Consider the following 22,435-nt stretch of genomic DNA (forward strand, 5'->3'; position numbering starts at 1 on the left):
CAAGAGTTCGAAAGCTGCAATCTCCAGCAGCTGAATACGGGGTGGAGAAGCAGGTTATGGGAGAGATATATATTGTGGGATTTGGCTGAATTTTGTGGGATTACTTGGATTACCTATACGGGCAGACGCCCTTCTCTTTTGTCTCTAGTTATCTTCTGCGTGGAGTTTGGAGTACGGGCATATTCTTGCTTCTCGGAAGAAGCGCCTACATTACCACGGCGATGACTAGCCAGGTAGCATTAGGTTAATAGAATATCATCATCATCATCATCATCACAGTAGCGAGCAACGAGTCACTCAAATATTCCTCTGGCGTCACTCATCGGCCGCATCATTAGGTGATCTCGTTTGCATCATGTTCCAGCTGCGGGTCGACCCCTCGATAGAGAATACCCCGAAACTTCCAAAGTCAATTCAGCCCATATTAAATTCTTATGACTCCTATGCACATCTTCACAGTAGTCGAGCTAATTACTGGGCGAAAAAAAATATCTGATCAGCGAAAACCTGATTACAACGGTCGATTTCGTATAAGACGACAGTAGAGCCACAAGACAAGTCTAATTTCAAAAATCCGACAGAAACATTTATTAGGACAACGCATTACAATCCAAACATAACAACTCTTAGCTGTATCTCTCCCATCGCATCGATACTAGTATTAGAATTCGAACATCGCGGACTGTTCTTCTATTCTAACGTGGGCGTCACACCTGATCGGTAATTCTAGGTGGAAGTGCTGCTGGATGCAGTGGAGGAGCTGGTTGCAGTAGAAGAGCTGCCCGAAGAGCTCAATGGGGTGCTGCTAGCCAAAGCAGAAGAGCTGCCTGAGCCCGAGGGAGTGATAGTGGCGACCAAAGGTCCGATCTGCTCAGTTCCGCAAGGGCTGGTAGGGGCCTGGAGACAGCCTCCGAGGTATTGTCCCAGACTACCAGTCGAGTTGCTGCTCGAGAGGACCTGGTTAGGTCCGTATGCCGAGACCAAAGATGTGACGTTCGAAGCAAAAAGTGTGGAGTTGACACGGAGTCCGATCAGAGTAGCGTGGGCGCTGTGCTCAGCAGCCAGACGGGCCAGCAAGAAGGAAACCTCGGGGGACTGGGTGTAGCCAGCGAGACCGATGAAAGCACCAGTGATGGTGGTCTCAAATCGGTAGCTCCACAGAGCCCAGATAGAAGGGCTGCTGATAGTGGGGTAGGTGTAGCTGCATTGGGGCGCCGTGAATCCCGGGGCTTTGGCGCCAACCTTCTCGATAGCTTGGATGCCAAGTTGATTGTCCTTTTCCACGCCGAGGAGAACCTGCTGGAAAGCGACAATACTGGCATTACTCGAGGTGGGAGAAAAGGTCGAGTTGACGGTGTTGTTGTAGAATCCACTGAGGAAGTCGGAGATTCCCCAGGCAAATTCAAGCACCGTGGCGTCACCAGATGAGGGCGCACAGCTTGAGTTTGCGGCGGAGACAGCAGTGACGCCAGCCAGGAGGCCAGCCATGTTGGAGAAGCGCATATTGATTGATATTTTCAAATTTTCACTCGCCAATCGCTGTTGCTCTGTACGTGAATGTGAAGGTGTGAAGAAGAAACTATTCTGCGTCGCTCGTGGGTACTATACAGCGTTTTAAACCGACCAGGACACCCACTCCGGGGGCCCACATCTTCTCGAGTCATGACCACTGCCCATGATGAATGCGGTAAGACTCTGAGAGCCTATATCAAGTAATTTGCCTTGGGTACCAAGACTATGCCTTGTAGTAACGTCAAAGAGAGAATACGGGAGAGAGTTTTGGTGCAACTTCCGACGCTCAATGAAATTCGTTCATTGTCTGGCAATGACGTAGACCACTGATAGGCTTCATCATTTTTGTTTCCAGGACCACAATTTCGGGGCTCATGGAGCTAAATTGTGGATTGATGAACCTTAATACTAAATTGTGCTGTTCGGGAGCCTCGGGATCGGGTCACCGCGTCGTAGACTTAACCTTAATTTATTGCGGAACTTGTTTTAACAACCACTTCGTCATATTTAATCGAACATCAATGACATTTATAGTCAGGCTTGACTCATGTCGCATTTGCAATTATTCAGCAATGCATCGCAATGCATCTCAATGGGCGCAAAGTGCATTTGAACCAGATTCAACACCAGCATGGAGCCGTTTCCTCTTGAGTGCCGATCCCGTCATGCGACATGATCCGCAATTTACTCTGCGTCGCATACCGAATACGTCCGGGTATTGTTCAAATTTAAGCACATTCAAAGGTCTTCGGGCATGAATGATGCTGATTCTGCAGAAGTGCAGAATCTTGTCGTGTGTTAGAAGCAGGCTCCGTCGCATGCCGAAGGTTCATCATTCTTCCACGATTGTCCCTGTCAGCTCAGTCAGCTGGATTTTCTGGCGGATGCGCAAAGTGGCTATGACGTGACTGACCAAGAACGAATAATGATGCTACCATGGAACCGAAGAGAAGAAAGAGAATTCTAAGAGAAGCCCTATTTGGAGTGCCGAGACCTCCAGAGCTCATGAGTTGTAGCTCACGTGTGTTCCGACGGAGCCCAGTGCTCTGCCTGGCTACAAGCGCGTGTCTTTGCTGTGGACCTTATACTCTTTCTTTATCTCTCCTGTCTGCCATACTCTGCCAGTCGTCGTGCCGCACAAAGAGAGGAAAACGACGGCTAAACATACGTACATGGAGGGAGAAGGAAGGAATAGTATTGAAGCACATCAATTGGCATTAGAGATGAGACAAGGACAGACCAAAAGCATCTCTTTTCCACCATACCAAGCGTTGATCCAGCACCTGGGCTGTCAAGACTATTGCAACACTGTCCTGGGTATATCATCATCATCTGTTTGTAGAACTGCGTGGATCCCATTACAAAATGTTTCAGAGTACGTGAAAAGTGATTTCGGATTGACTCCAAAGGTCAATGCGACCAATTATAATAGGAACACACCTTGGTCTTGATATAATTGACCATGGTGTGGGTGTTAGAGGATATAAATTGTCGAGCCTTTTGAGTCCAGGAATCGATCAAAGTTTCCGAAATCGCGGCCAGTAAATTTCCATTCAAATTAGTCAACTTGCAGGTATGTGTTCCCGTATCCCACCTACGTCTTCATCACTTCCAGTTTTGAAATGTTGCGATCTTTACTCACTTTCTTTCTGGAGTAACTCTCCATTGAAACAGCAACGCCGCCGTTCCTCTTGCTCGCAGCAGCAAGCAGACACCCACAATCAGTTGACCAGCGAGCCAAGTGGCTTTAGTACCAATATGGAACCCTCCTAGGCTGCCGTGATGCAATATCAAAGACCGCTCACTGTATATTTCAGTCAGAGTCACCCCTGTCACCGACACCCACCTTTCCGAAACCTGCCTCCCATGAGCCCACTATGGTTGGTTTCGGCTGGGATTTCGTCGATTTTGCCGCTGCAACGTGTGTCGGCGTAATGAGATTTTCATGAGACAGATGACGTAGATATTTGACCACTTCATTTGCTCCGTAATGAAATGCGAGAACTTCCCCCGAGTAAACTATGTCGCTCTCGGTGCCCGACGGGATGCGTGCCAACCGCGTGGGTCATTAACCTCGTTCCTGATGTGTCCCGTCCCTGAGCTCTGATTGATGCTGACTGTCCCGGTGCAGTGGCCTAAGGCTTTTCAGACTACCGTTTGGCCAAGGGTAATTCGGCGTTTGCGGGACATCTTGGATCTGGGAAGGTTGGGGCCAGATGAACGGCTTCTGGTCGACCTTGGTCGTCTTGAAATTCGAGAGACCGCACAGAGCCGAGCGTGTAGCGAAGAGAAAAGAGTCGGTAGTATTGTTTGTAGGAACTATTAGAACGGGTAGGTGAGTTTCATTTTCGTTTCTGTTGTCCTTGACTGCTTGTCTTGTACGTCATGAGTCCATGTGGATGCGGACTCGGAGATAAGGTCGGGCCGGGCCCACGATGATGAACGATAAGCACATAAGATAAGGAAGCTTCCATGAGATCACTTGAGATTCTAGAATACTTGCTGTGCCGATTTTGCCATCACACGCTGGTATTGGATTAAGGTAATCAGACTGGGCTCTTTGGCACCTCGCCTCCCTTTCTTGGTGCTCGTTCGAATCTATCTCTTCCACCTCTGTACACTCCATCATCATCCACCAGAGTCACCAATTCACCCACATCCTTGGAAGCGACCGATACAGCAACTGCCTCAATGTTCAAGAATTAGGCTGCTACGCGCACGGTTCCAATAGAATTTGGGCAATCTTCTTGTCCTGTTCTCTCGATTTGCACTAATAACAATGTTGTTTCATCTTGTTCCGTTAATTCATCGGCGAGTAGGAATACCCCTAAGTGTCAACAACACTCCCCTTCGCCTTGTCGACAAGCAATTGGGCCACATCGTAAGCGCTCCATCCATGAAGTGTGACGCAAATGGCAATTCAATCGGGGAACGGGTCACGGAGTCCCAGATGTATTGGTGAATTGACTCTTTGGAGCTCTCCGTCAGAAGAAGTAGCGTTTCGGGCGAGTCAAAATCCTCCACCATACGATAGGCTGTGGTGAGGATAGATGAGAGTAGCTGGTTTACCATGTTTCAGGGAAATCCTCTCGAATCAGTTGGGCCACTATGTCTGCTTACTGGGGATTAAATCTCGTGGATGCAAACGATACTTATCACTGATTCGCCCATTTTGTGTTTTCCTCAAATATGTTCGTTCTTTGGATGTTCAACTACTCAGCGGAAAATGGCGCAGCCGTGTAAACACACTAATCTATATCCTGGCTAGGGGTAGTTTCATGTGTGGTATTTTATTGGAAGATCGTATTATCAGGCAATAAGACCAATACAGTATATTACGTGAAAAGCGTATATATTGTCTACGTAGTTGCCCATTGCGGTACGCTATTCACTTATGCGCCATAACATCATTATAATTGAACTCTTAACGAGGAGTTTTATCACTTTTCTTATCACTTTTCTCATTCAGGTGTACTCTAGGATCATCGACAACACAATGATCGCAGGAATTTCAAAGTTGATGGACATACTGGTCTTGAGACACGTCTCCTATCAGCTAGCTTATTTACGAACTCATAGTCAATCGATCCATTTCCCATGCGAGCAAGGTTTGGGAAGTAGATAGAGTATGCGGATGACTTGAGCCGAGTTCATATCTCTGTTTGGTCAGACAATTCCGGAGGAAATCAATGGCTTAGGATCGTGACCTGAGAATTTCCCGGTGAAAGCCAGATTGGCCATACTTGAAAGCGTATTAGGATGGTTCTCGCCAAGCTTCGTCTTGCGAGTCTCCATCACCCTCACCCCAAGCTGCTCGGCCTCTACCCACCGACACTGGCTCTAGTACGTCGATGCTAGATTGGCCATACTCAGCAGCGTATCGGGATGATCCTTTTCAAGCTTCATCATGCGATTCTCCATTACCTGCACCTCCAGCCGCTCGGCCTTGATTTCGGTACGCTATTGCTAACATTGCTGTGCTCTCGAGAGCCGGCTCGCTTCCGTGACCAAGCAATTCCACCCTATGTGTTTTTGCCTTTGATGCCATTTCCTCCATGTCACCGAATAAGCCCACTCCCAGCGCATACAAGGCCCCTTTATAGAGTAACCAAGATAATTCCGTTTGGAAATTCCCGGGTCTTTGGCCGTTGCGATATCGCGGGTTTAACATGGGGGCACCGTTCCCAAGTCTTATAATCAACCCTCGAGAACTCCTCGGCTGGATCCTTAATGAATCTTTCCTTCCATTGCTCCTACTGTCTATGTGAATTGAGCCACGCACGACTAGACAATTGCACCAGCCAATGCATTATGAACAAAGTGTCGTTCTCACATATTGATATAAATGAGAAGTCTCTGAGCGTATGCACATCGTGTTCAAAATCGAGGCACATATCCGAAAGCGACGATTCTGAGTCACTAGAGTCACTCCCAAACTTTGCACGGGATATGCATATGTCTCTGGGGTAAGGCTGGACGAGGTTCTTAGGTATTTCTTGCCGGTCAAAAAAGCTCATGAGGGAAAGTAGGTCCGCTGCAGATGGCCTCACTTGTCGCATGTATTCAAATAAAATTTGCCACGTCTCTAGGATGGAGTTCTTTGCTTCCCAGTCCCGGTACGTATGACCAACCTCTTCTCTCAGTAGCTTGGTCGCCTTATGATCACTAAGAAAATTCCTTAGATATTGTGCTATTGAACAGCTAGGTGCACGATTGCTAGCGGCATGAATTCCAACATCTCTACCAATTATTGGCTCTCTTAGCAGTCTTCTGGTTGATCCATTTTCTTTTGGAAGAGGTCTAAAGCCTTGGATCTTTCCATCGGCTGAACATCAATGAGGTCCTTATCATTGACCATTCTCAACGCAATTTCTCGACTTCGACTTCAACTTTTCAGAATAGTAAAGCCATTTGGTGTTCGAGGAACGTATTCTAGTAGTGGTTTGGTAGGAGTATTTTTTGGCACTTTCGTCGGGTCGTCTTTTCTCGCTGCCGGAATTGAGCAAAGGAGTTCGTCATCCACATTACCAATAACACAGATCCATCTCCCTTTCTTCTGATCTCGGAGCCACTTTTCCACGAGTTGGAATATTTTGACCCCGGGGTCCCAACGCCCGGGGAGTTTAAGTTCATCAGCGACTTCCCGGAAACTTTGCTCGAAGCGGGCTTCATTGCTTGCATAGATCCAGAAAATCCAAGTCCCTGGAGACTCGCATCGGACTTGGTACGGGTATTCGATCGCGAGCTGCGATTTCCTTCGAACCGTAAGCAATGAACGGTAAAGCTATTACTCTTTACTAACCCAACACCGCCGAGGCCGACCAGCGTGATTCTTGCCCCCGGGGCTAAAGATTTGCTATAACGCTGGTTCAGTAGTGTGTCACGACAGACAAAATCCGGGTCGCGCGGGAATGGTACAGTTGATAGAGGACGGGATGGAGTTTCTGGTCGTTCTAATTTGGGCAGAAATCAGTGAGTGGTGATGTTTGGGTTCCTACGCCTTACTAGGAGGATGGAAATCTGCATGGATCGAGCCGTAGTTATCTCCGATCTGTATCCCATAGTTCTCGCCACCAAATGACGTTGATGTCACGGTCGATAAGTAAGTTTTTCAGATTCTCTATGAAGGGCACTTTGCCTGCCATCCAGCTAAAGAGGGGGTAAAGTGTCCACGGTGTGATCATCAGGTGACTTAGGGGCTAATCCGACAGGCACGCAGTAGATCAATGTGGGGCACGGTAAAGTGTCTCCAGGAACGGATCGAGCCGAGCTAGATTGTAGAGTAACCGCAATAGGTATAGTATGTTTCGAAAAAGGGTTCGAGATAGATTCTCTGTGTGTAAGTGGTGAAACTGTTTTCGATCTAGTGTAACTTACCTGTACCTGTTTCACATTACGGTCTGGCGGCTGACAAGGTCTTGGATAGGCTTCGGCAAATGGGGCCCCATTCTAAAATTCCAAAATCCACCCCACCCCAAAAAATCCATGCCCCCATTGGGGGCCCCAATGGGCCCCAATGGGGGCGCCCTTTTGAATGAGGTTAGCGTAGATGCCTGATTTGGCCTGATTTGGCCTGAATTTGGCCTGATTCCTGCCTATTCTTGCCTGATTTTGCATATTTTTTGCGAAGACTTTTTTTTTAATTACGCCTGTTCTGGTCTGTATATGTATAGCAACCACTATTTCTAGAACCTTCTACCCTAACTATTGTAATTATATGTAATATAGCTTTATATAAGCTTATTATACTATATTACCCTAGATTGTCCTATATTTAGGGTGGCTGGTTATAATATAGGGTGGTAATTTTTGAAGTGGTTGATCTACTGTGCTAATGGGGGAGATATATATATGTAGAACGTGTAGCTTACTGACCATATATCTAGGTCTTCGCCCCAACCACCCTTTATATATATAATTTAAATAAAGAATAAGCTATATTATAAGGTAATAACCTTATATATAAGCTTGAAAGCTCTATTTTAACTAGTTTAGGTGGGAGTTCTATAGAAATATAGGTTAATCAAACTAGTATTCCTAATTATATAGCGCGTAGGTAAGACCACTATAGTAGCAACCAGTTAGAGCTATAGAACTAGACCTATATATATTATCTAACTAATCGGGTTCTAGAAGGTAATATCTTCAAAAATCCTTTCATCCTAGCTCTCTCTTAGCTCTATATACCTAGTATATTAGAATTAGGGTTTCTAAACCCTCTCTAGAGCGATCTAATTACTCTATCTGATTTAATATTAACGTTTTACCCCACCTAGAGCACCCTACCCACCCTAAGCGACCTATCTACCCTAGGTACCCTACTTAATAGAATTCTATAGTTTTCTATACCTAAAGCAGGAAATCATGCTATATGGTCCTAATTAAACTATAGTATCTTCCTAAAATAGTAGAAAACAACCCTAAATGGGCTAAAGGATATTAGACCACCTCTAAACTAGGCAAAAAAGGGAACCTCGAAGATTTGGTCCTATCTTAAATAAGTTATAGAAGTTTAGACTGGACTACTAAAAGTACGCTATATAGTATATTAAATACTATTTAACCACCCTAATTAGAGTAATAGTAGAAGCTCTATTAATAGAACCTCTACTATTCGTCGCCATTTTAAGAAATTCTATAAGTCTAGGGTTATAAACCCTAGCTAGACTTTAATTAAGAGTAGCTTTGCCTTTACTATAGTAAGCCTACTACCCTACTACCCCACTACCCCACTACCTTATATTATATATATTATATATATTATATATACTAACCCTACCTAGGTAGTTTAATTAAAGTAGTATATAATCTATTAAGCATAGTTTAAGCTACTTATGAACTTTTTTACTACCTACCACCTACCTTTTAATATCTTAAATAGTTAGCAATTTAAGGCCTTTATAGAAGGAATAGCCTAGCTTACTTTAGTCCTATCTATACCTTCCCCTCGAACCTTATCTCGTCGCCTATAAGATAAAAGCTTAAATCAATAAATAACCACTTTAAGCACGCTTCTAGAAGGTTCTAAGCTCTTAATTACCCTAGATTACTAGATATCTCTATACTCCTAATCTTATCTAGCTATTATAGGCTATTTTCTAGACCTAGACTAGCACTATAGAGAGGTCCTACTAGGGTTTGAACCCCTATATGGCCCCTATTTAGGTAAGTCTAACCCTAGGCACCCTATATTATATAGCTCTATATTATATAGCTCTATATTATATAGCTCTAGACTAATATATGATATATCTATATCTAGGCGCTAATCTTATATATATGCTTACCCTAATACTAGAAAAGCATAATATATTAGACTAGATCATGGCTATCACTATAGATAACGCTTTAAATAATAAGACTTTGATCTTATCTCTTTAAGAACTTCTTTAAGATGCTTATCTAGAGACCTCGATTCCTTAAGTCCCTTATATAGTATATATGATCTAGCTATCCTTAAAGTAGCTATATAGGATGATTAGGGTTAACCCTAAAAATAATAATATCGAGCTAGTCTAGTCTAAAGATCTCTAAAAGCATAAGGAAATCAGCTAGATAACTAGTATTGCTTATACGCTATAGAAGGTATAGAATCTAGTGGTCTATATTAATGTAAGCCTATAAAGATAGGATAATTTCTAGGTAGAATAGATAAAAGATGGGATAAAAGACCTACTTTACCCTATCTAGGATATTTAGACTTAATAGAACTCGATCTTTCTAATACTAGAACGAGCTATTTAGATTAGACTAGCTCTAGATAGCTATTATAAGCTATTCTAGGGTAAAATATATATAAGATCAGATAAATAGCGTTAAATTACCTATCTTTTATATATTATAAAGCCTTTCTTTATCTTTACTACTATATTATATAAGATAAAGGATATCACTATATATAGTATATTTAATATCTATAATGCTTTATTCTAGTATATTAAGTCTTCTATTACTAAGCTTTAGTAAAAGAAGGTATATTTAACCTATATAAGCTTATATATAGGTTATATAAGCTTATATAACCCTATATAACCCTATATTACCCTATACTAACTATATAACTCTAGCTTTTATAGAAATAAGATATGCTTTTAGCTCTATAAGTAGCTAAATCTAAGCTTCAAGAGTATTACTCTTAGACCATAGACCTAGCCCTAGGTAGTATATATATATATAGAATGATCCTTACCCTGTAATATAAGCTTTAATTCTTTTAATCTAAAGAGTAGGAAGATAAGATGATTAATTATATTAAGGTCTATAGATCAAGCTTATAGGATCTAATTAGATCTTATTAATAAGATAACCTAATCTTAAGTCCCTAAGCCTAGAGATATATAGCTATAGAGCTAGCGGTCTAGTCTATAATGCCTCTAAAAGCTAGTATATTACCTATATAAGTAGATAAGCTAGGAGATTACCTTTAAGCTAGTATGTTAAGTCTATATCTATATCTATATCTATATCTATATATATATAGACTCTATATCTATAGACTCTATATCTATAGCCTAACCTAACCACCCTTTACTAACCTAACTAGGGCTAATTAATAAGGAACCCTATATCTTCTAGCGGAATAATTAGACTAAATACCCTACCCTAGCTTAGATAGCTTAAGATCTCTTCTCTATTCTAGTAACTAGTACTAGTATAGAGCGCCTATTTAATATAGCACGTGATATATGCCACTACCGGCGTGGTAGGCTAAGTACTTCTACTATAAAAGACCTTATAGTATATAATCGCACTATAAAGTTTAATATAGATATAAAAGAGCTAACTCAGCTCGTTAAAACCCTTAAGATTAAAGAGGAGGTAGGATTAAAGGACTTAGAGACTCGAGTATTACTTAAGGATATTAGTGATATCGAGGATCTAGACCTTAATAGCTTAGGTGAGGAAGAGTAGCTAGTCCCGATTCAGTAGTCTATAAAGAGAACAAGGGAGGTTTCATCTAAAGATTCTTTAGATAAAAGGTTAGACGATAGAGAATTACCTTCAATTAGGGTTTCTAGAAGAGCTAGAGCTACTAGGTAGACACGGGATAGTATAGAATAGGCATATCACTAATTAATAAGATTGATTATGCGTGCTTTTCTTAATTATATAGGTGCTAGGGTATTAGCGTGGCTTATGGGTCTTGCTTTTATATATAAAAACAACAAAAAAAATTAAAAAATAAGGTAGAACCATAGAGTTTATACCTTTAAAAGCTGAGTTTATATTATCTATGTGTAATATATAAGGTATTTAAAGTGGTATTTTACCCCTCCAAAACCAATATTTCTACATATTTTATGAAAAATACACATAATTTAGACCCATATTAATGGGGGCAAATAGGGCCCCATTAGGGTTCTGCCCCCATTTCAAAAGAAAATGGGGGCCCCATTTTGGCCCCAACCCCAACCCCATATGCCGAAGCCTAGTCTTGGAATAGGAGGTTATGACTGGTACAGGTAGACTGGTAAGGGTTGCACGGCACAATAATTACAAGGGCATTTAGTGACGGCTTTCTGGAGGTGGTGGGATGTACGGCGGGGTGGTCTCGATAGTAAGGGGCATGAAATGATGTGGACTGCAAGACGTGCTTGATATTCGCGACCGTCGGCGCAACCCAGGCGACGTTTTGACGGCAATGTCAGTATCTTTTGGATTACATTCTGGGCTCATTGCTATATACGCATAGAGCTGCCGTGTATTGAGTCATGCGTTTGAGTAGACACCGATCACCCTTCCCTATGGATCTAAGAAGGAGCTACAGGCGGCCATGGTCCCATTTCCTGCGAGATTCAACCAGTCAAAAATTACCTATATCATATCTGCAACAGTTCTTGATTTTTGGATTCGTCTACGCATAAGCATATAGGCTATCAGCCTATCACATGAGGACTTTCCCACAGGTTATTGAAGCTCTGAGTCCATGTGCCAGGACGTCAACATCTCCCAAGACAACCTGGGGAGGAAGATTAATACCACGGTTCCTTACTGACTTCGACTTAGCTATCATGGCTGATCGATTTCTCAAGATTGTAAAGTATGGTGGCGTGATCTCGGATATTTCCGTCAACGCTTCCCGATCCGGCACCAAAAACCATGGGCCGACAACCTCGGTCAACCCAGCCTGGCGCGATGCAGCGATAGATACTGTACTTGGGACGTACGTGACTGACCTTTCGATCTACGATTACGCAATCTTAACGAGCCACAGGACTCTGAGCAGCACAAATTGAAAGCTCAAGATTGAAGGCCGAAAACTCGTTACGCATTTCCTCCTCCCAGGATTGGAGAATCTTACACCGAACGGGGGAGCTTATCTGAATGAGGCAGGTGCTCACAGCCAGTTCGAAAAATTGCGCTTGATGACCACTACAGCCAATCACTGAGGGTGAGGGATAAACATGGCTTGAAGCACATGTTTTCTGCCCTTACCGCAGTTGGGAGTGATTACTAGATGGAGGCAGATGGGGGATTGTGTTGGGTTGTGGAATAAGATTAGGCCCCCAAGACCTCTCGCCACACCAAAGGGAGCTTTTGCATTTCCTTCAGAGGCAAAGTTAGCTTACATCGACCAAGATTTGCAGGAAAAAAAGAACTTGGCGTGTCTGACAATCAATTTGGACGCATCGTTGATTAAACATTGGAAGATAGAAGAGGAAGGCTTATTGCCACAATGCAAATCTCTCCTTAGTGAAATTTGACCAATTCGAGATTGACATTATGATTCTTCAATGAAAGTACCAATCGCTTATATCATGATCCCAACTCCCAGTCCCAACAACGCCAACCAACTACCAGCAGACTGTATGGGCGCAGCTCCCTTAGAGGGACTGGCATCCTTTTCTGCCTGCAATGAATCTGTGGGCTCAGCAGTACTGGTAGTGGTGCTAATCGCGGTATCTGTAGGAGTTGCCGTCACAGTATTGGGGCCGGGGGTAGTCCATGTCGCCGCAACGGATGATTCACCCTTGTCGTAAGCATTCGCAGTCGCACAGTCCTGTTCGCTCACTAACATGGCTGAAAAGCGTGCCGGGTCATCGGGACAGTCCTCGTAGCAACTTCACAGATTAGCCAATGGCCTGAGAGACCTCGGAGTACTTACTTGGCAATATTGGCACTCCCTGAGCACTTGCAGTCCCAGTCGTTGTCGGTGCACTTTTCGAGTGTGCCTCTCATGACGTTGACGCATGTATCGACGATCCTGAAGATTGTCAGCAAATTCTTGTCGAGCGACACGAAGAAGACATACGATTGTGACGCGCATGATCCGCTGTCACTGCTGGCTGCTAAATTTTGGCCGACTACCGCATCTTGAGCGTTAACAAGGACTGCTGATGCGATGAGCAGGAAGGAGATGGGTTTGACGATGGAGTGCATTGAGCTATTGCGAATACCCAGGGGTATGAGTTGAAAGATATCAGCTTAGTGTATACACAGGGATTGAATGATTGAAATTGTCAAGTGTATTTAACTCCCGGTTCTAATCCAGTTCTTAAGCATCTCAACAGTTACATTGATCGGGACCTTGGTCCCTGTAGTGAGCTTGTCCCATTTGCGGCTGCCTTACCATGGATTGAGAGGAAAGAGATAAGGGGAGATGAAGCGGACCTTGGTACCATGGTAATGATTGAGGATATCCACATGGTCCCTTTCGAGACATAACTAGCTGCAAATTATAGAAAAAGCTCCAAGGTCATAGCACTGCGCGCTGAGGACTCGGAGTGTGGTCACGATCGGGATTGCCGATGGCCCTACTGGTTATATCTCCGTGAAAAGAGCGTCTGTTTGACATATACTCACAGTGAGAAACTCGAGGCACATGTATAGATGTGAGTTGGTTCGAGAAAAGCGGGTCAAACCCGGGGTCGCATTCCACAGTCTGAGTTACATTCTTCAGAGGCAAAATTACCGTTTTCGTCGATTGACAACCGCTTCAAGAATGTGGTGGGTCAAGCCCCGGAACATCTTTTATTCCTCGCAGTTCTACGCACTTTTCCACGCACAATCCCTTTCATATTCAGCCTTTGTCTACGCGGTTTTGACTGCTGCTTTGAGATGGTGGCGTGGAAGGTTGAAGCCGAGATCCGGGCCATTTATCCGCATGGAATGTTACCCCGAAACATGATGTATTATAGCAAAGCCAGTGAGAATCTTGAAGTGTGCAGTGGCTTTCGATTTCGTTATTTCTTCATAGCTAGATCCACCTAGCAAAGTGGGATAGGACGGCGGATCTCATCCCGGTCTTGTGTAGAAGAACTCCAAGCAACGGCCATGTCTTTCAAAACATTGCCTTCACGACAAAACCTTGGCACATACCGCCGATATCATCTCATCTAGCACAATATCCGCTTCTTTCCCGGTCGGTCGTCGGCGCATCATCAGCTCAAAGCTCAACACCAGCGGTCCCCCATGGACGGCGCCATTCTCGAAGTATACATGCTGTGTCCGTTCCAGTATTCTCATGGACCGACTCCGAGTATTGCGCATGGGTTGTGTATTTGGGACTTCGGTCCAAATCTCAATGTCCAGCCGCCATGCAGGCTCACAGGTGGAGGTCATCAGAACTACCACCTTGGTTTTCCGATCCCCGTCGGAGCTTCCCATATCGGAGTTTCCATGCCACCAGAGGGCATCATTCCGTGATTGCCCATATGACTGCACAAGGCCAACTTTCAGGACGAGTGAAGAATTACCACCATCGCCATTGACCAGAGTATTATTTGGCCCAAACCACTAGTCGGGCTCCTTGCCACAAGTCCATCCAGCAGTCCTTGCGGATCCTCGACTCATCCAATGGCCCCGGTAGCCTTTCAACCCCATCGAGGCCAACCGTCTCGCTACTATCTGGATGAATATCTCCAAGGATTGGTGATGCTGGGCGGGGATCACTTTGTATAGAATCTCATTGGTCTCATAAGAGACGGTAGCCCTGGCTCCTCGAAACTTATTTTCATCATTCAGGATTTTCTCAAAGATATCTACCTCCAGGTGAGAAACATGAAGATACTGGAATTTTGGGGCGCTCTGGGTGCTAAACTGCTCCTGAAGCATGTTCAAAGTCGCTTGCAGTTGCTTAAAGGAGGGTGAGATGATGTTTTTGGAGTCTGGTGGTATGAGAAACCCTAGGGGATCGTAAGAGATGTAACTGCACGGTGAAGGCAAACACTCTGCGCGTGTCTGTGCCATGTCTGATTCTTCTAATAATTCTGTGGAAGTTCAGCCTGGAGTTGGTGGGTATGTCAAATGGTGTCGATGCCTCACTACTCAAGGAAATGGAAGTAGATTTTGAAGTAGAGAATAATACAATTGTTCTACGCGATTGTCGAATCGAGGTTCGGAGGAAAGTCCTAATGCTCAATAAAAATGATAGATTTGGCTGAACTTTATTGCTACAACATTCTCATCAGACTATGGAATTGAAAAAGTTTGAAGTAAATATCAGTACGGCGATATTATTACTTTAAGCAGAATTATAGTAAATTTGGTACTGGGCCTAACCGAGAAAGCCTACTGCGGTATTTCCATTTACCTTTATCCCGCTCTTGTGGTCTACCAAATCCCCAGTTCGAAGCAAAATCATATGGGGGGAAGATCAGGGTTCGGAATTCAGACTGACTCCGTTTAGTGCACAAAATTAAGCCCAGGGGATAAAGACAAGTGGCCAAAAAATTCACAAATCTGTAATAAGATAAACTCCTGAAATGTCCAAGCAATTTTGAATATTTCTATCTGTCCATCAGGAAGCACAGGTCGTAGCATCTTTCAAAGTCGTTGTCACTGTACTGGTAGTGGTGGTAGTGGTGGTCTTGACCGTCTTGGTCTTCGTAGAGGTAGGGCGAAAGGTAACAGTCGTAGTAGGAGTACTATCGTAGGTAATGGTCTTGGTCTCCGTCGAGGTAGATGCAGGTAAGTAGAGCGTAGATGTTAGTGTCTGCGTCACAACTACCAGAATCACAGTGGAGGGAGCCGGTCCTACGGTGGACTGAGTTGTGGTTGTCGTAAAGCTTGTAATTGTCGCGACAGAGGCCGCCACAGTCGTGGTAGATGTGGTGGTTGAAGGTGATGTGATGGTCGATGTCAACGTCTCTGGATCTAAAGTGATTGGATCCCCAGCAATCTCGGTCACTGTAGCAACGGCAGTGTCTGCAGCAATAGTGGCAGTCTTTGTTTCGGTCACAGTCGATGTCACAAACGAGATGGTGATTTTCACATGGCGTACATTCGTGGTTGTGGTGCTATCACCCAACTCAGCCAAATTGGAGACCATGCTGGTTGTCGTGGCGGAGCCTGTGATCTTTGTAGGATTCTTGGGCCTAGTAGCAGGGACTGATCGGGGCGGGAGTAGATTTCTTTTCATTCTTCTTGCGGGTATACAGCTGAGGGTCGTTGTCATACTCTCGGTCTCGGTCTTCGTTGAAGTCACACTTGTAGTCAAAACTGTGGTCTTGCCAGTCTTTGTGCTTGTGTCCCCGGGGCCGGAAGTGATAGTCAGCGTCGATGTTGTTGTAGCGGGTCGCGGAGTTGATGTGATAGTGGTCGTCGAAATGACAGTTCGGGTGTATGTTGCCTTATCAGGTACAATATTCGTAACTGTCGAGGTTTTTGTCACGGTCCTTATGGATTCGGCATTGGTGTATGTTTCAATAATAATTGTTTGTCCATTTTCAGTAGTCGTTTCAGTCACAGGTGCGGGTGTGATAGTGGAGCCCGAGCCGAGAGTATTTGATTTCGTTTCTACCGAGGTCGCTGTGGCATCTGTGATGGTCACGGAGGACGTGGTTGTCACCAGAATGGTACTGGTGGTAATGGTGTTTGAGCCCAAAGGATCTGCTGACGAAGAGCCTGCATCTGGTGAAGTGCTTATTGGCGAGGACGGTTCCACGCTGAAAGGCGTTCCGTAAACATGCGAAAAATCAATCCAAGAAAGTCCATCGAAGAAATTTCCAATCTCGAATTGCACAACAGATGTATCGGTCAATTGCGTGGCAAAAGAGACGCGCTGGGAGGTATCGGACCCTGGACCGTCATTCTTAAACTCACCGAACAAAACACCATCGGTTCTGGGACTGGCGTAGGACCAGATCTCCCACCCTTTGGGCTCTACACAAGACCCAAGATGGGTTTCAATGTAGGCAACTCGTGCATTGGAGTTCTGCGGTCTTCCGAGTGAGATCTCGGACATTGCCCCTGCACCACCCACCGGGGTTACTTTGCACTGGTCAAAGATGAGTCCTGCGGGTGTAGAACTGGTGGCCCGTTTATCTGCTGTGATACTAATCCCATCTTCGTTTGGAGATATAGTTGAATCGAGGAAATAGCCCGCGCCACTTCCAGAAACCATGTCCTGATTGCCTTCGATGTAGCTGTTCGCGGCGAAGAAAAAGCCATCGACCACAAGAGCGTTCCGATTGCCGGTGACCCGGCAGCTATAAAGACTAGCGTACTTTGCAGATGCCACAGCGAATGCTACTGATGCGTCGTCGGCTCCATTATGCGTGTTGGAGAAGTTGATGTTGATCACTTGCAGGTTGTTTCCATCGGCATAAACAGTGGCGCTGCTGGTTAAAGAATTGTCTGAGCTAGGATTCCCCGCTTTGTTGTTCTGAATCGTGACTTGATTTTTCTCATTGTCGCTCGTGGCTTCTGAATAACCAACGAGAATTACAGTGCCAGGGGCTGTGACCACGATCTGCTCATCATAGGTGCCAGGGTAAATGAACACAGTGGATGAGGCACTGGCTGAGGTCGGCAAGGCATCAAGAGCACTTTGGATTGTGTCATAAACCTTCTTGTCCGCGATGCTTGTCTTAGAGACGATGAACGCCCCGTCTGGGGGTGTTGTCCCGTATGAAGGTGATGCCCCGTCTGGGGGTGTTGTCCCGTCTGAAGGTGATGCCCCATCTGATGGTGTTGTCCCGTCTGAAGGTGATGCCCCATCTGATGGTGTTGTGCTGTCCGAGGGTGTCGTGCTGTCCGAGGGTGTCGTGCTGTCCGAGGGTGTCGTGCTGTCCGAGGGTGTCGTGCTGTCCGAGGGTGTCGTGCTGTCCGAGGGTGTCGTGCTGTCCGAGGGTGTCGTGCTATCCGAAGTGGTGGTCGGCGGGCCGGGGGATGACGCGGCCCCTAATTCGGCATTTGGTGTTGTTATTAAATCCCAATATGTGAGGTCGATCCAGTTCGTAGAGCCCATCACATCAGATAAGGTATAGGTATCGGCGCTGAGAAGCGTAGCAGATCCAAATGCTTGCCGAGCATCTGCGTTATTCTCCCAATTTCCCGGGCCGGTATTCTTGTACTCAGCGAAAGTGATGTGGTCGGTTCGAGGGTCTGTAGATGACCAGACTTTCCATCCTGACGGATTTATTATGCCGGTCAGATGGGACATTTTGATCACAACAAGGGAGTACTCTGAACGTGGGCGGCCCAAATAGACTGAACTCGTGAGATCCCCCGTGGCGTCTGCAGCGGCACCAAAAAGGCATTGATCGAAAATGTAGCCCCCAGCCTTTTCGGATGGCCGGCTCTGCGCTGTGAAAGCAGCACCCTTCGACTTTGCACCAAGGGTGCATCCCTTAAAGTATGCTGTTGAAGATCCGGAAATGGAATCAACAGCACCCTCGATGTAAGATGACTCGTAGTATTGCAATGCAGCAGCACCGCCAGTCAGTAGGGCTTCCTGCCAGCCGATAAAGCTGCAAGCGTAGAATCCAGTCTGCGATCCAGATATGGATGCTGCGACTGCGACATAGGATGTCTGTGAACCGTCAAGGTTATCGCCGTTGATGATGTTGATGTTGTAAAACGCGATTCTGCTTGAAGTGGTGGAAATGGTGGCGGTACTCGAATCGCTTGAGCTGGATGGATCAGATGAACCTGAGGACATAGGAAGTCCCCTGGAAAATGTGATGGTAACCTCATTGTCGGAGTAAGACTGGCCTGGTTTCCCCTCTGTATACCCAATCACTTTTACTGGACCTTTCCTATCAATCGAAGGAACTTGCTCCTGATAGGTTCCTGCGTAGATGAAGATCACTTGCATAGAGTCGTCGGACGGCAATGATTTCAGCGCGTCGGTCAAGGATGAAAACGAGTTGTTGATTGTGCCCGAGACAGAGACAAGGACCGCTCCTGTCGAGGGTTTCGTTCCGCTGTCTGGGTGTCCTGCAGTGCCTGTTCCATTTGGACTGGTTGAGCTTCCTGTGGCCGGGCCTGCTCCGCCTGCGTCGGTGGGAGATGCACCATCTGTTCCGCTTGGATCTGCGGTTGATGTACCTGTAGCGGAATCTAGCGCTATGGGAGACGCACCATCTGTGCCGCGGGACAGATCATAGGATGGGACATAATTGTAAGCCATCATATCAAGCCATGAGGTGTCACCAATCCAGTTTGCCAATGTGTAGGATTCCGCCTGGCTCTTAGTCAGAGCTTTTGCAAAGGATGCCCGCTCGTCTAATGAGCTTCCCGGCCCATAATTGTTGTACTCCCCGAATGTCACATCATCTGTCCCTTCGCCCTCGGAACTCCAACCGACCGCACTGATTTGTTTATCCAGAAAGGAATTCATATAGATCACAAGGCTGTAAGCGGCAGAGGGCCTCCCAAGGTAGGTTTTCCCGAAGGAAGTGCCATAAGAGGCAGTGTATGTGACCACACTTGCGTCAAACACGAATCCTCCACTAGCCTTTGCTGACGAACGATCTTGTGCGGCGATGGAGTAACCGGGGGTATTTGTTGCGATGAATGATTGATGAAAGTATGCGATGGAAGAGCCCCAGATAAAGTCAATTGAACCCTCGATGTACGTGTTGGAAAGCACCTGGGTTCCTTTGTTGACAAGAAGCGTGTGATGGTAACCGATGAACGAACAGCCGTATGCAGCGACGAGGCCGTCGAAATCCGCAGCAAGTGCGACAGTATCTCCACTCTGCGGGGATGTGTTCCGAAAGTTGATATTATACAAAGCAACCACAGTCTTGCCGTCGGTATTCTTCACATTGATGACGGGCGTTTTCTCATCGTCGTTTTTTTCGTCGCGACGCCATCCTCAAACTCGATCGTGACAGTGTTTTTGGTGAAGTCGTTTTTGAACGTAGTCTCACCACGCAGCGTAACCATTCCAGCCCGGGTAATAGAGATCTGCTCTTTGTACACGCCACTCCTGATCTCAATCACATAAGGTTTTCCATCATCTGGAAGGGCGGAAATGGCATCTTGCACGCTTGTGTATTGACCATCTGATGAATCGGTTGAGACTACCAAAGGAGAGGATGACGCATCTGGGGAAGTCGAGCTCGTTGGCGATGGGGAGGAGTCCGATCCTGTGCTTGTCCCTGCAGGACTGATTTCATCTGCTTTTCCGATTTCGTCTAAAACAGTGTGATCGATCCAACTGATATCTGTCGTGGCGAAATCAGGGTATGCGCCCGCAAATACTGCACTTAGCGTGAATTGAGAGATACTGGAGTCATCCAAGAGCGCAACGTATGGCGATCTGGCGTCTTTGTTACTTGGGTACGCCCCCGATCCTGTATCAGCGTACTCGCCGTAGAGATTGCTCCCGTCCTGGGTGATATCATCAACGTAAACTCCAGTGTCGGCGATAAACCCATCAAGGTCTGAGCCTCGGTAGATCACCACCGATCCCAAGCCTTTGGCCTTCGCCAAGTAGCCCCTGTCGCTCCGGTCGCCTCGTTTGGGGGATACTGTCGCTTCATCGAAAACAATGGTGGAGTTATACAGCGTGCCTTCCAAGTCGGTACCAGTTGTGTAGGCAACAATTGCCGAGTCCTCAACGAGTGCAATATCCGTGTTGAAAATATACAATGTTGCTTGGCCGTCGATGGCTGTTTCCTGGGCTTCGATATAACTGTTCGCGATAATCCCCACACCCAGGCCCGTTTCAAGTCCGACGGGTCCCGCCGAAACAAATTGACAGGCGTAGAATGCAAGCTTGCTCCCTTTGATCTTCACGGCGGGGTCATCCGCTCCCGTGTTGACAAAATTGAGATTTTGAAACGTGATGCCATCCACATTGACGGATATTGTCAGGGCCGTTCCCGCTTCAGAAACTACAACTTCATTCTGCGAGGAGTCATCGTCACTTTTGCTTTCCCCAATCACAGCGACAGACGGAGTTGCAGAAACAGTGACGGCAGGGTAGGTACCCGCTAGAACGGTCACAGTGGGAACTTCGTTGTGTTGCGCATAGGAAATAGCATCGCCAATGGCCGTGAACTGTCCAGACTTGTCTGTCGCAACTGTGACGGCTGATGCAGCCCCTGAGACAGATTAGCGCCTTTTAGACAGATCGGCATAATCTCAAGCCCCACCGGAAGTTGACGGGGAAGTTGACGATGGTTTCACAGTCTCTGTCACCGTGGTCGTATATGAACAAGTGCAGTCGGATAATTGGCCACTGGCCAGGCTCAAAAGGCCTAAAATAAGCAGCGCACGCATCCTGGCGCATTGAGGGCCATGGAGAGAATATGGAAAATAAATCCATTATATAATATATAATTAAATGGGGGGGAAAAGGGTCGGATAATGTTTCCATGCCATGTAGATCACGGTAGCACCCGGTTGCCATGCATGTAGATCACGGTAGCACCCGGTTGCCATGCATGTACATTCCGAATTAATGCTCTGATCCAGGTACTTGGGTGAACCCGATTAGGCCAATGCTCTCAAGCTTTACTATCTCCAGAATCATCGCAGCGTGCAGTGCACAAACTACTAGGTACACCTTTATACCTCTACCGAAGAAATCGCTGTGGAAATAATGGACATTTCAGACTCACTACCTCTGCAGGAACCCACTCTAGATTGGGAGTGATATATTATGAATAGAATCGGTAACATCGGCGATTCCATACGATAGGAACAACCGATCAATCCCGATTCAGTAATTGCTTCCAATCAATCTAGGGGGATTAGTGAAATATTTTAGTGTCGGTAGTTTGCCTCGCATCCCTTGAATTGGACCCACTGTCAACTGCCGTGATCTCACATTCCATATACTGTACGTCGTGCTTGGTAGGGGTACCTCATCGACAAATTGTAGGCTGTAAACGGATTCTTAGCCGGCGATTATTAACTCCACCTGGTCCACCATGCCGGTAAAAATTACCCTTTTAAAGTTATCTCGGCATTGGCGTCTTTAAATGGTAGCACCCCGTTGCACTGGCATTTCTCTATTGTCTCACTGAGCAATTTCATCTGAGTTCTTCTACCCGATCTGTCATCGGTACTTGAAAGAATATGGGTGAATGCGTCTATGTTCATCTAAGTATCGGGGCTTTGATTGATCATTTCACTTGTGTCGGATTATCAAAGTTCAAATATATGCATGTGGGCCACAAGAACTCTATCCGAGAGCCCCAAAACTCTATCCTACTCCCCTCAAACTCAAACCGATGTTTACCCA

At 45.8% G+C, this 22,435-nt stretch overlaps 6 protein-coding genes across 6 annotated transcripts; 1 reads left to right on the plus strand and 5 right to left on the minus strand.

Annotated features, from left to right (window-relative positions):
- Positions 1-726: 726 nt before the first annotated feature.
- N7503_001266 (uncharacterized protein) lies at positions 727-1,503 on the minus strand (the record flags this gene model as incomplete). The annotated part of the gene is made up of 1 exon (XM_057060813.1): positions 727-1,503. One exon carries the CDS (start codon positions 1,501-1,503, stop codon positions 727-729), a length of 777 nt encoding a protein of 258 aa, XP_056924775.1.
- Positions 1,504-10,379: 8,876 nt separating this feature from the next.
- On the plus strand, positions 10,380-10,923 carry N7503_001267 (uncharacterized protein; the record flags this gene model as incomplete). The annotated part of the gene is made up of 2 exons (XM_057060814.1): positions 10,380-10,395; positions 10,652-10,923. The coding sequence occupies 2 exons, from the start codon at positions 10,380-10,382 to the stop codon at positions 10,921-10,923; spliced, it is 288 nt and encodes a 95-aa protein (XP_056924776.1).
- A 1,840-nt stretch (positions 10,924-12,763) lies between these two features.
- N7503_001268 (GPI anchored serine-threonine rich protein) lies at positions 12,764-13,392 on the minus strand (the record flags this gene model as incomplete). Its single annotated transcript, XM_057060815.1, has 3 exons — positions 12,764-13,073; positions 13,118-13,216; positions 13,265-13,392. 3 exons carry the CDS (start codon positions 13,390-13,392, stop codon positions 12,764-12,766), a joined length of 537 nt encoding a protein of 178 aa, XP_056924777.1.
- Positions 13,393-14,307: 915 nt separating this feature from the next.
- Positions 14,308-14,619, minus strand: N7503_001269 (uncharacterized protein; the record flags this gene model as incomplete). The annotated part of the gene is made up of 1 exon (XM_057060816.1): positions 14,308-14,619. One exon carries the CDS (start codon positions 14,617-14,619, stop codon positions 14,308-14,310), a length of 312 nt encoding a protein of 103 aa, XP_056924778.1.
- A 129-nt stretch (positions 14,620-14,748) lies between these two features.
- Positions 14,749-15,066, minus strand: N7503_001270 (uncharacterized protein; the record flags this gene model as incomplete). Its single annotated transcript, XM_057060817.1, has 1 exon — positions 14,749-15,066. One exon carries the CDS (start codon positions 15,064-15,066, stop codon positions 14,749-14,751), a length of 318 nt encoding a protein of 105 aa, XP_056924779.1.
- A 685-nt stretch (positions 15,067-15,751) lies between these two features.
- On the minus strand, positions 15,752-21,478 carry N7503_001271 (pectinesterase family protein; the record flags this gene model as incomplete). The annotated part of the gene is made up of 3 exons (XM_057060818.1): positions 15,752-20,055; positions 20,112-21,290; positions 21,388-21,478. The coding sequence occupies 3 exons, from the start codon at positions 21,476-21,478 to the stop codon at positions 15,752-15,754; spliced, it is 5,574 nt and encodes a 1,857-aa protein (XP_056924780.1).
- Positions 21,479-22,435: the final 957 nt, after the last annotated feature.

Source organism: Penicillium pulvis (genome assembly GCF_028828015.1).
Source record: "Penicillium pulvis strain IBT 33274 chromosome Unknown contig_12_segment0_segment0, whole genome shotgun sequence".
Classification (NCBI taxonomy): domain Eukaryota; kingdom Fungi; phylum Ascomycota; class Eurotiomycetes; order Eurotiales; family Aspergillaceae; genus Penicillium; species Penicillium pulvis.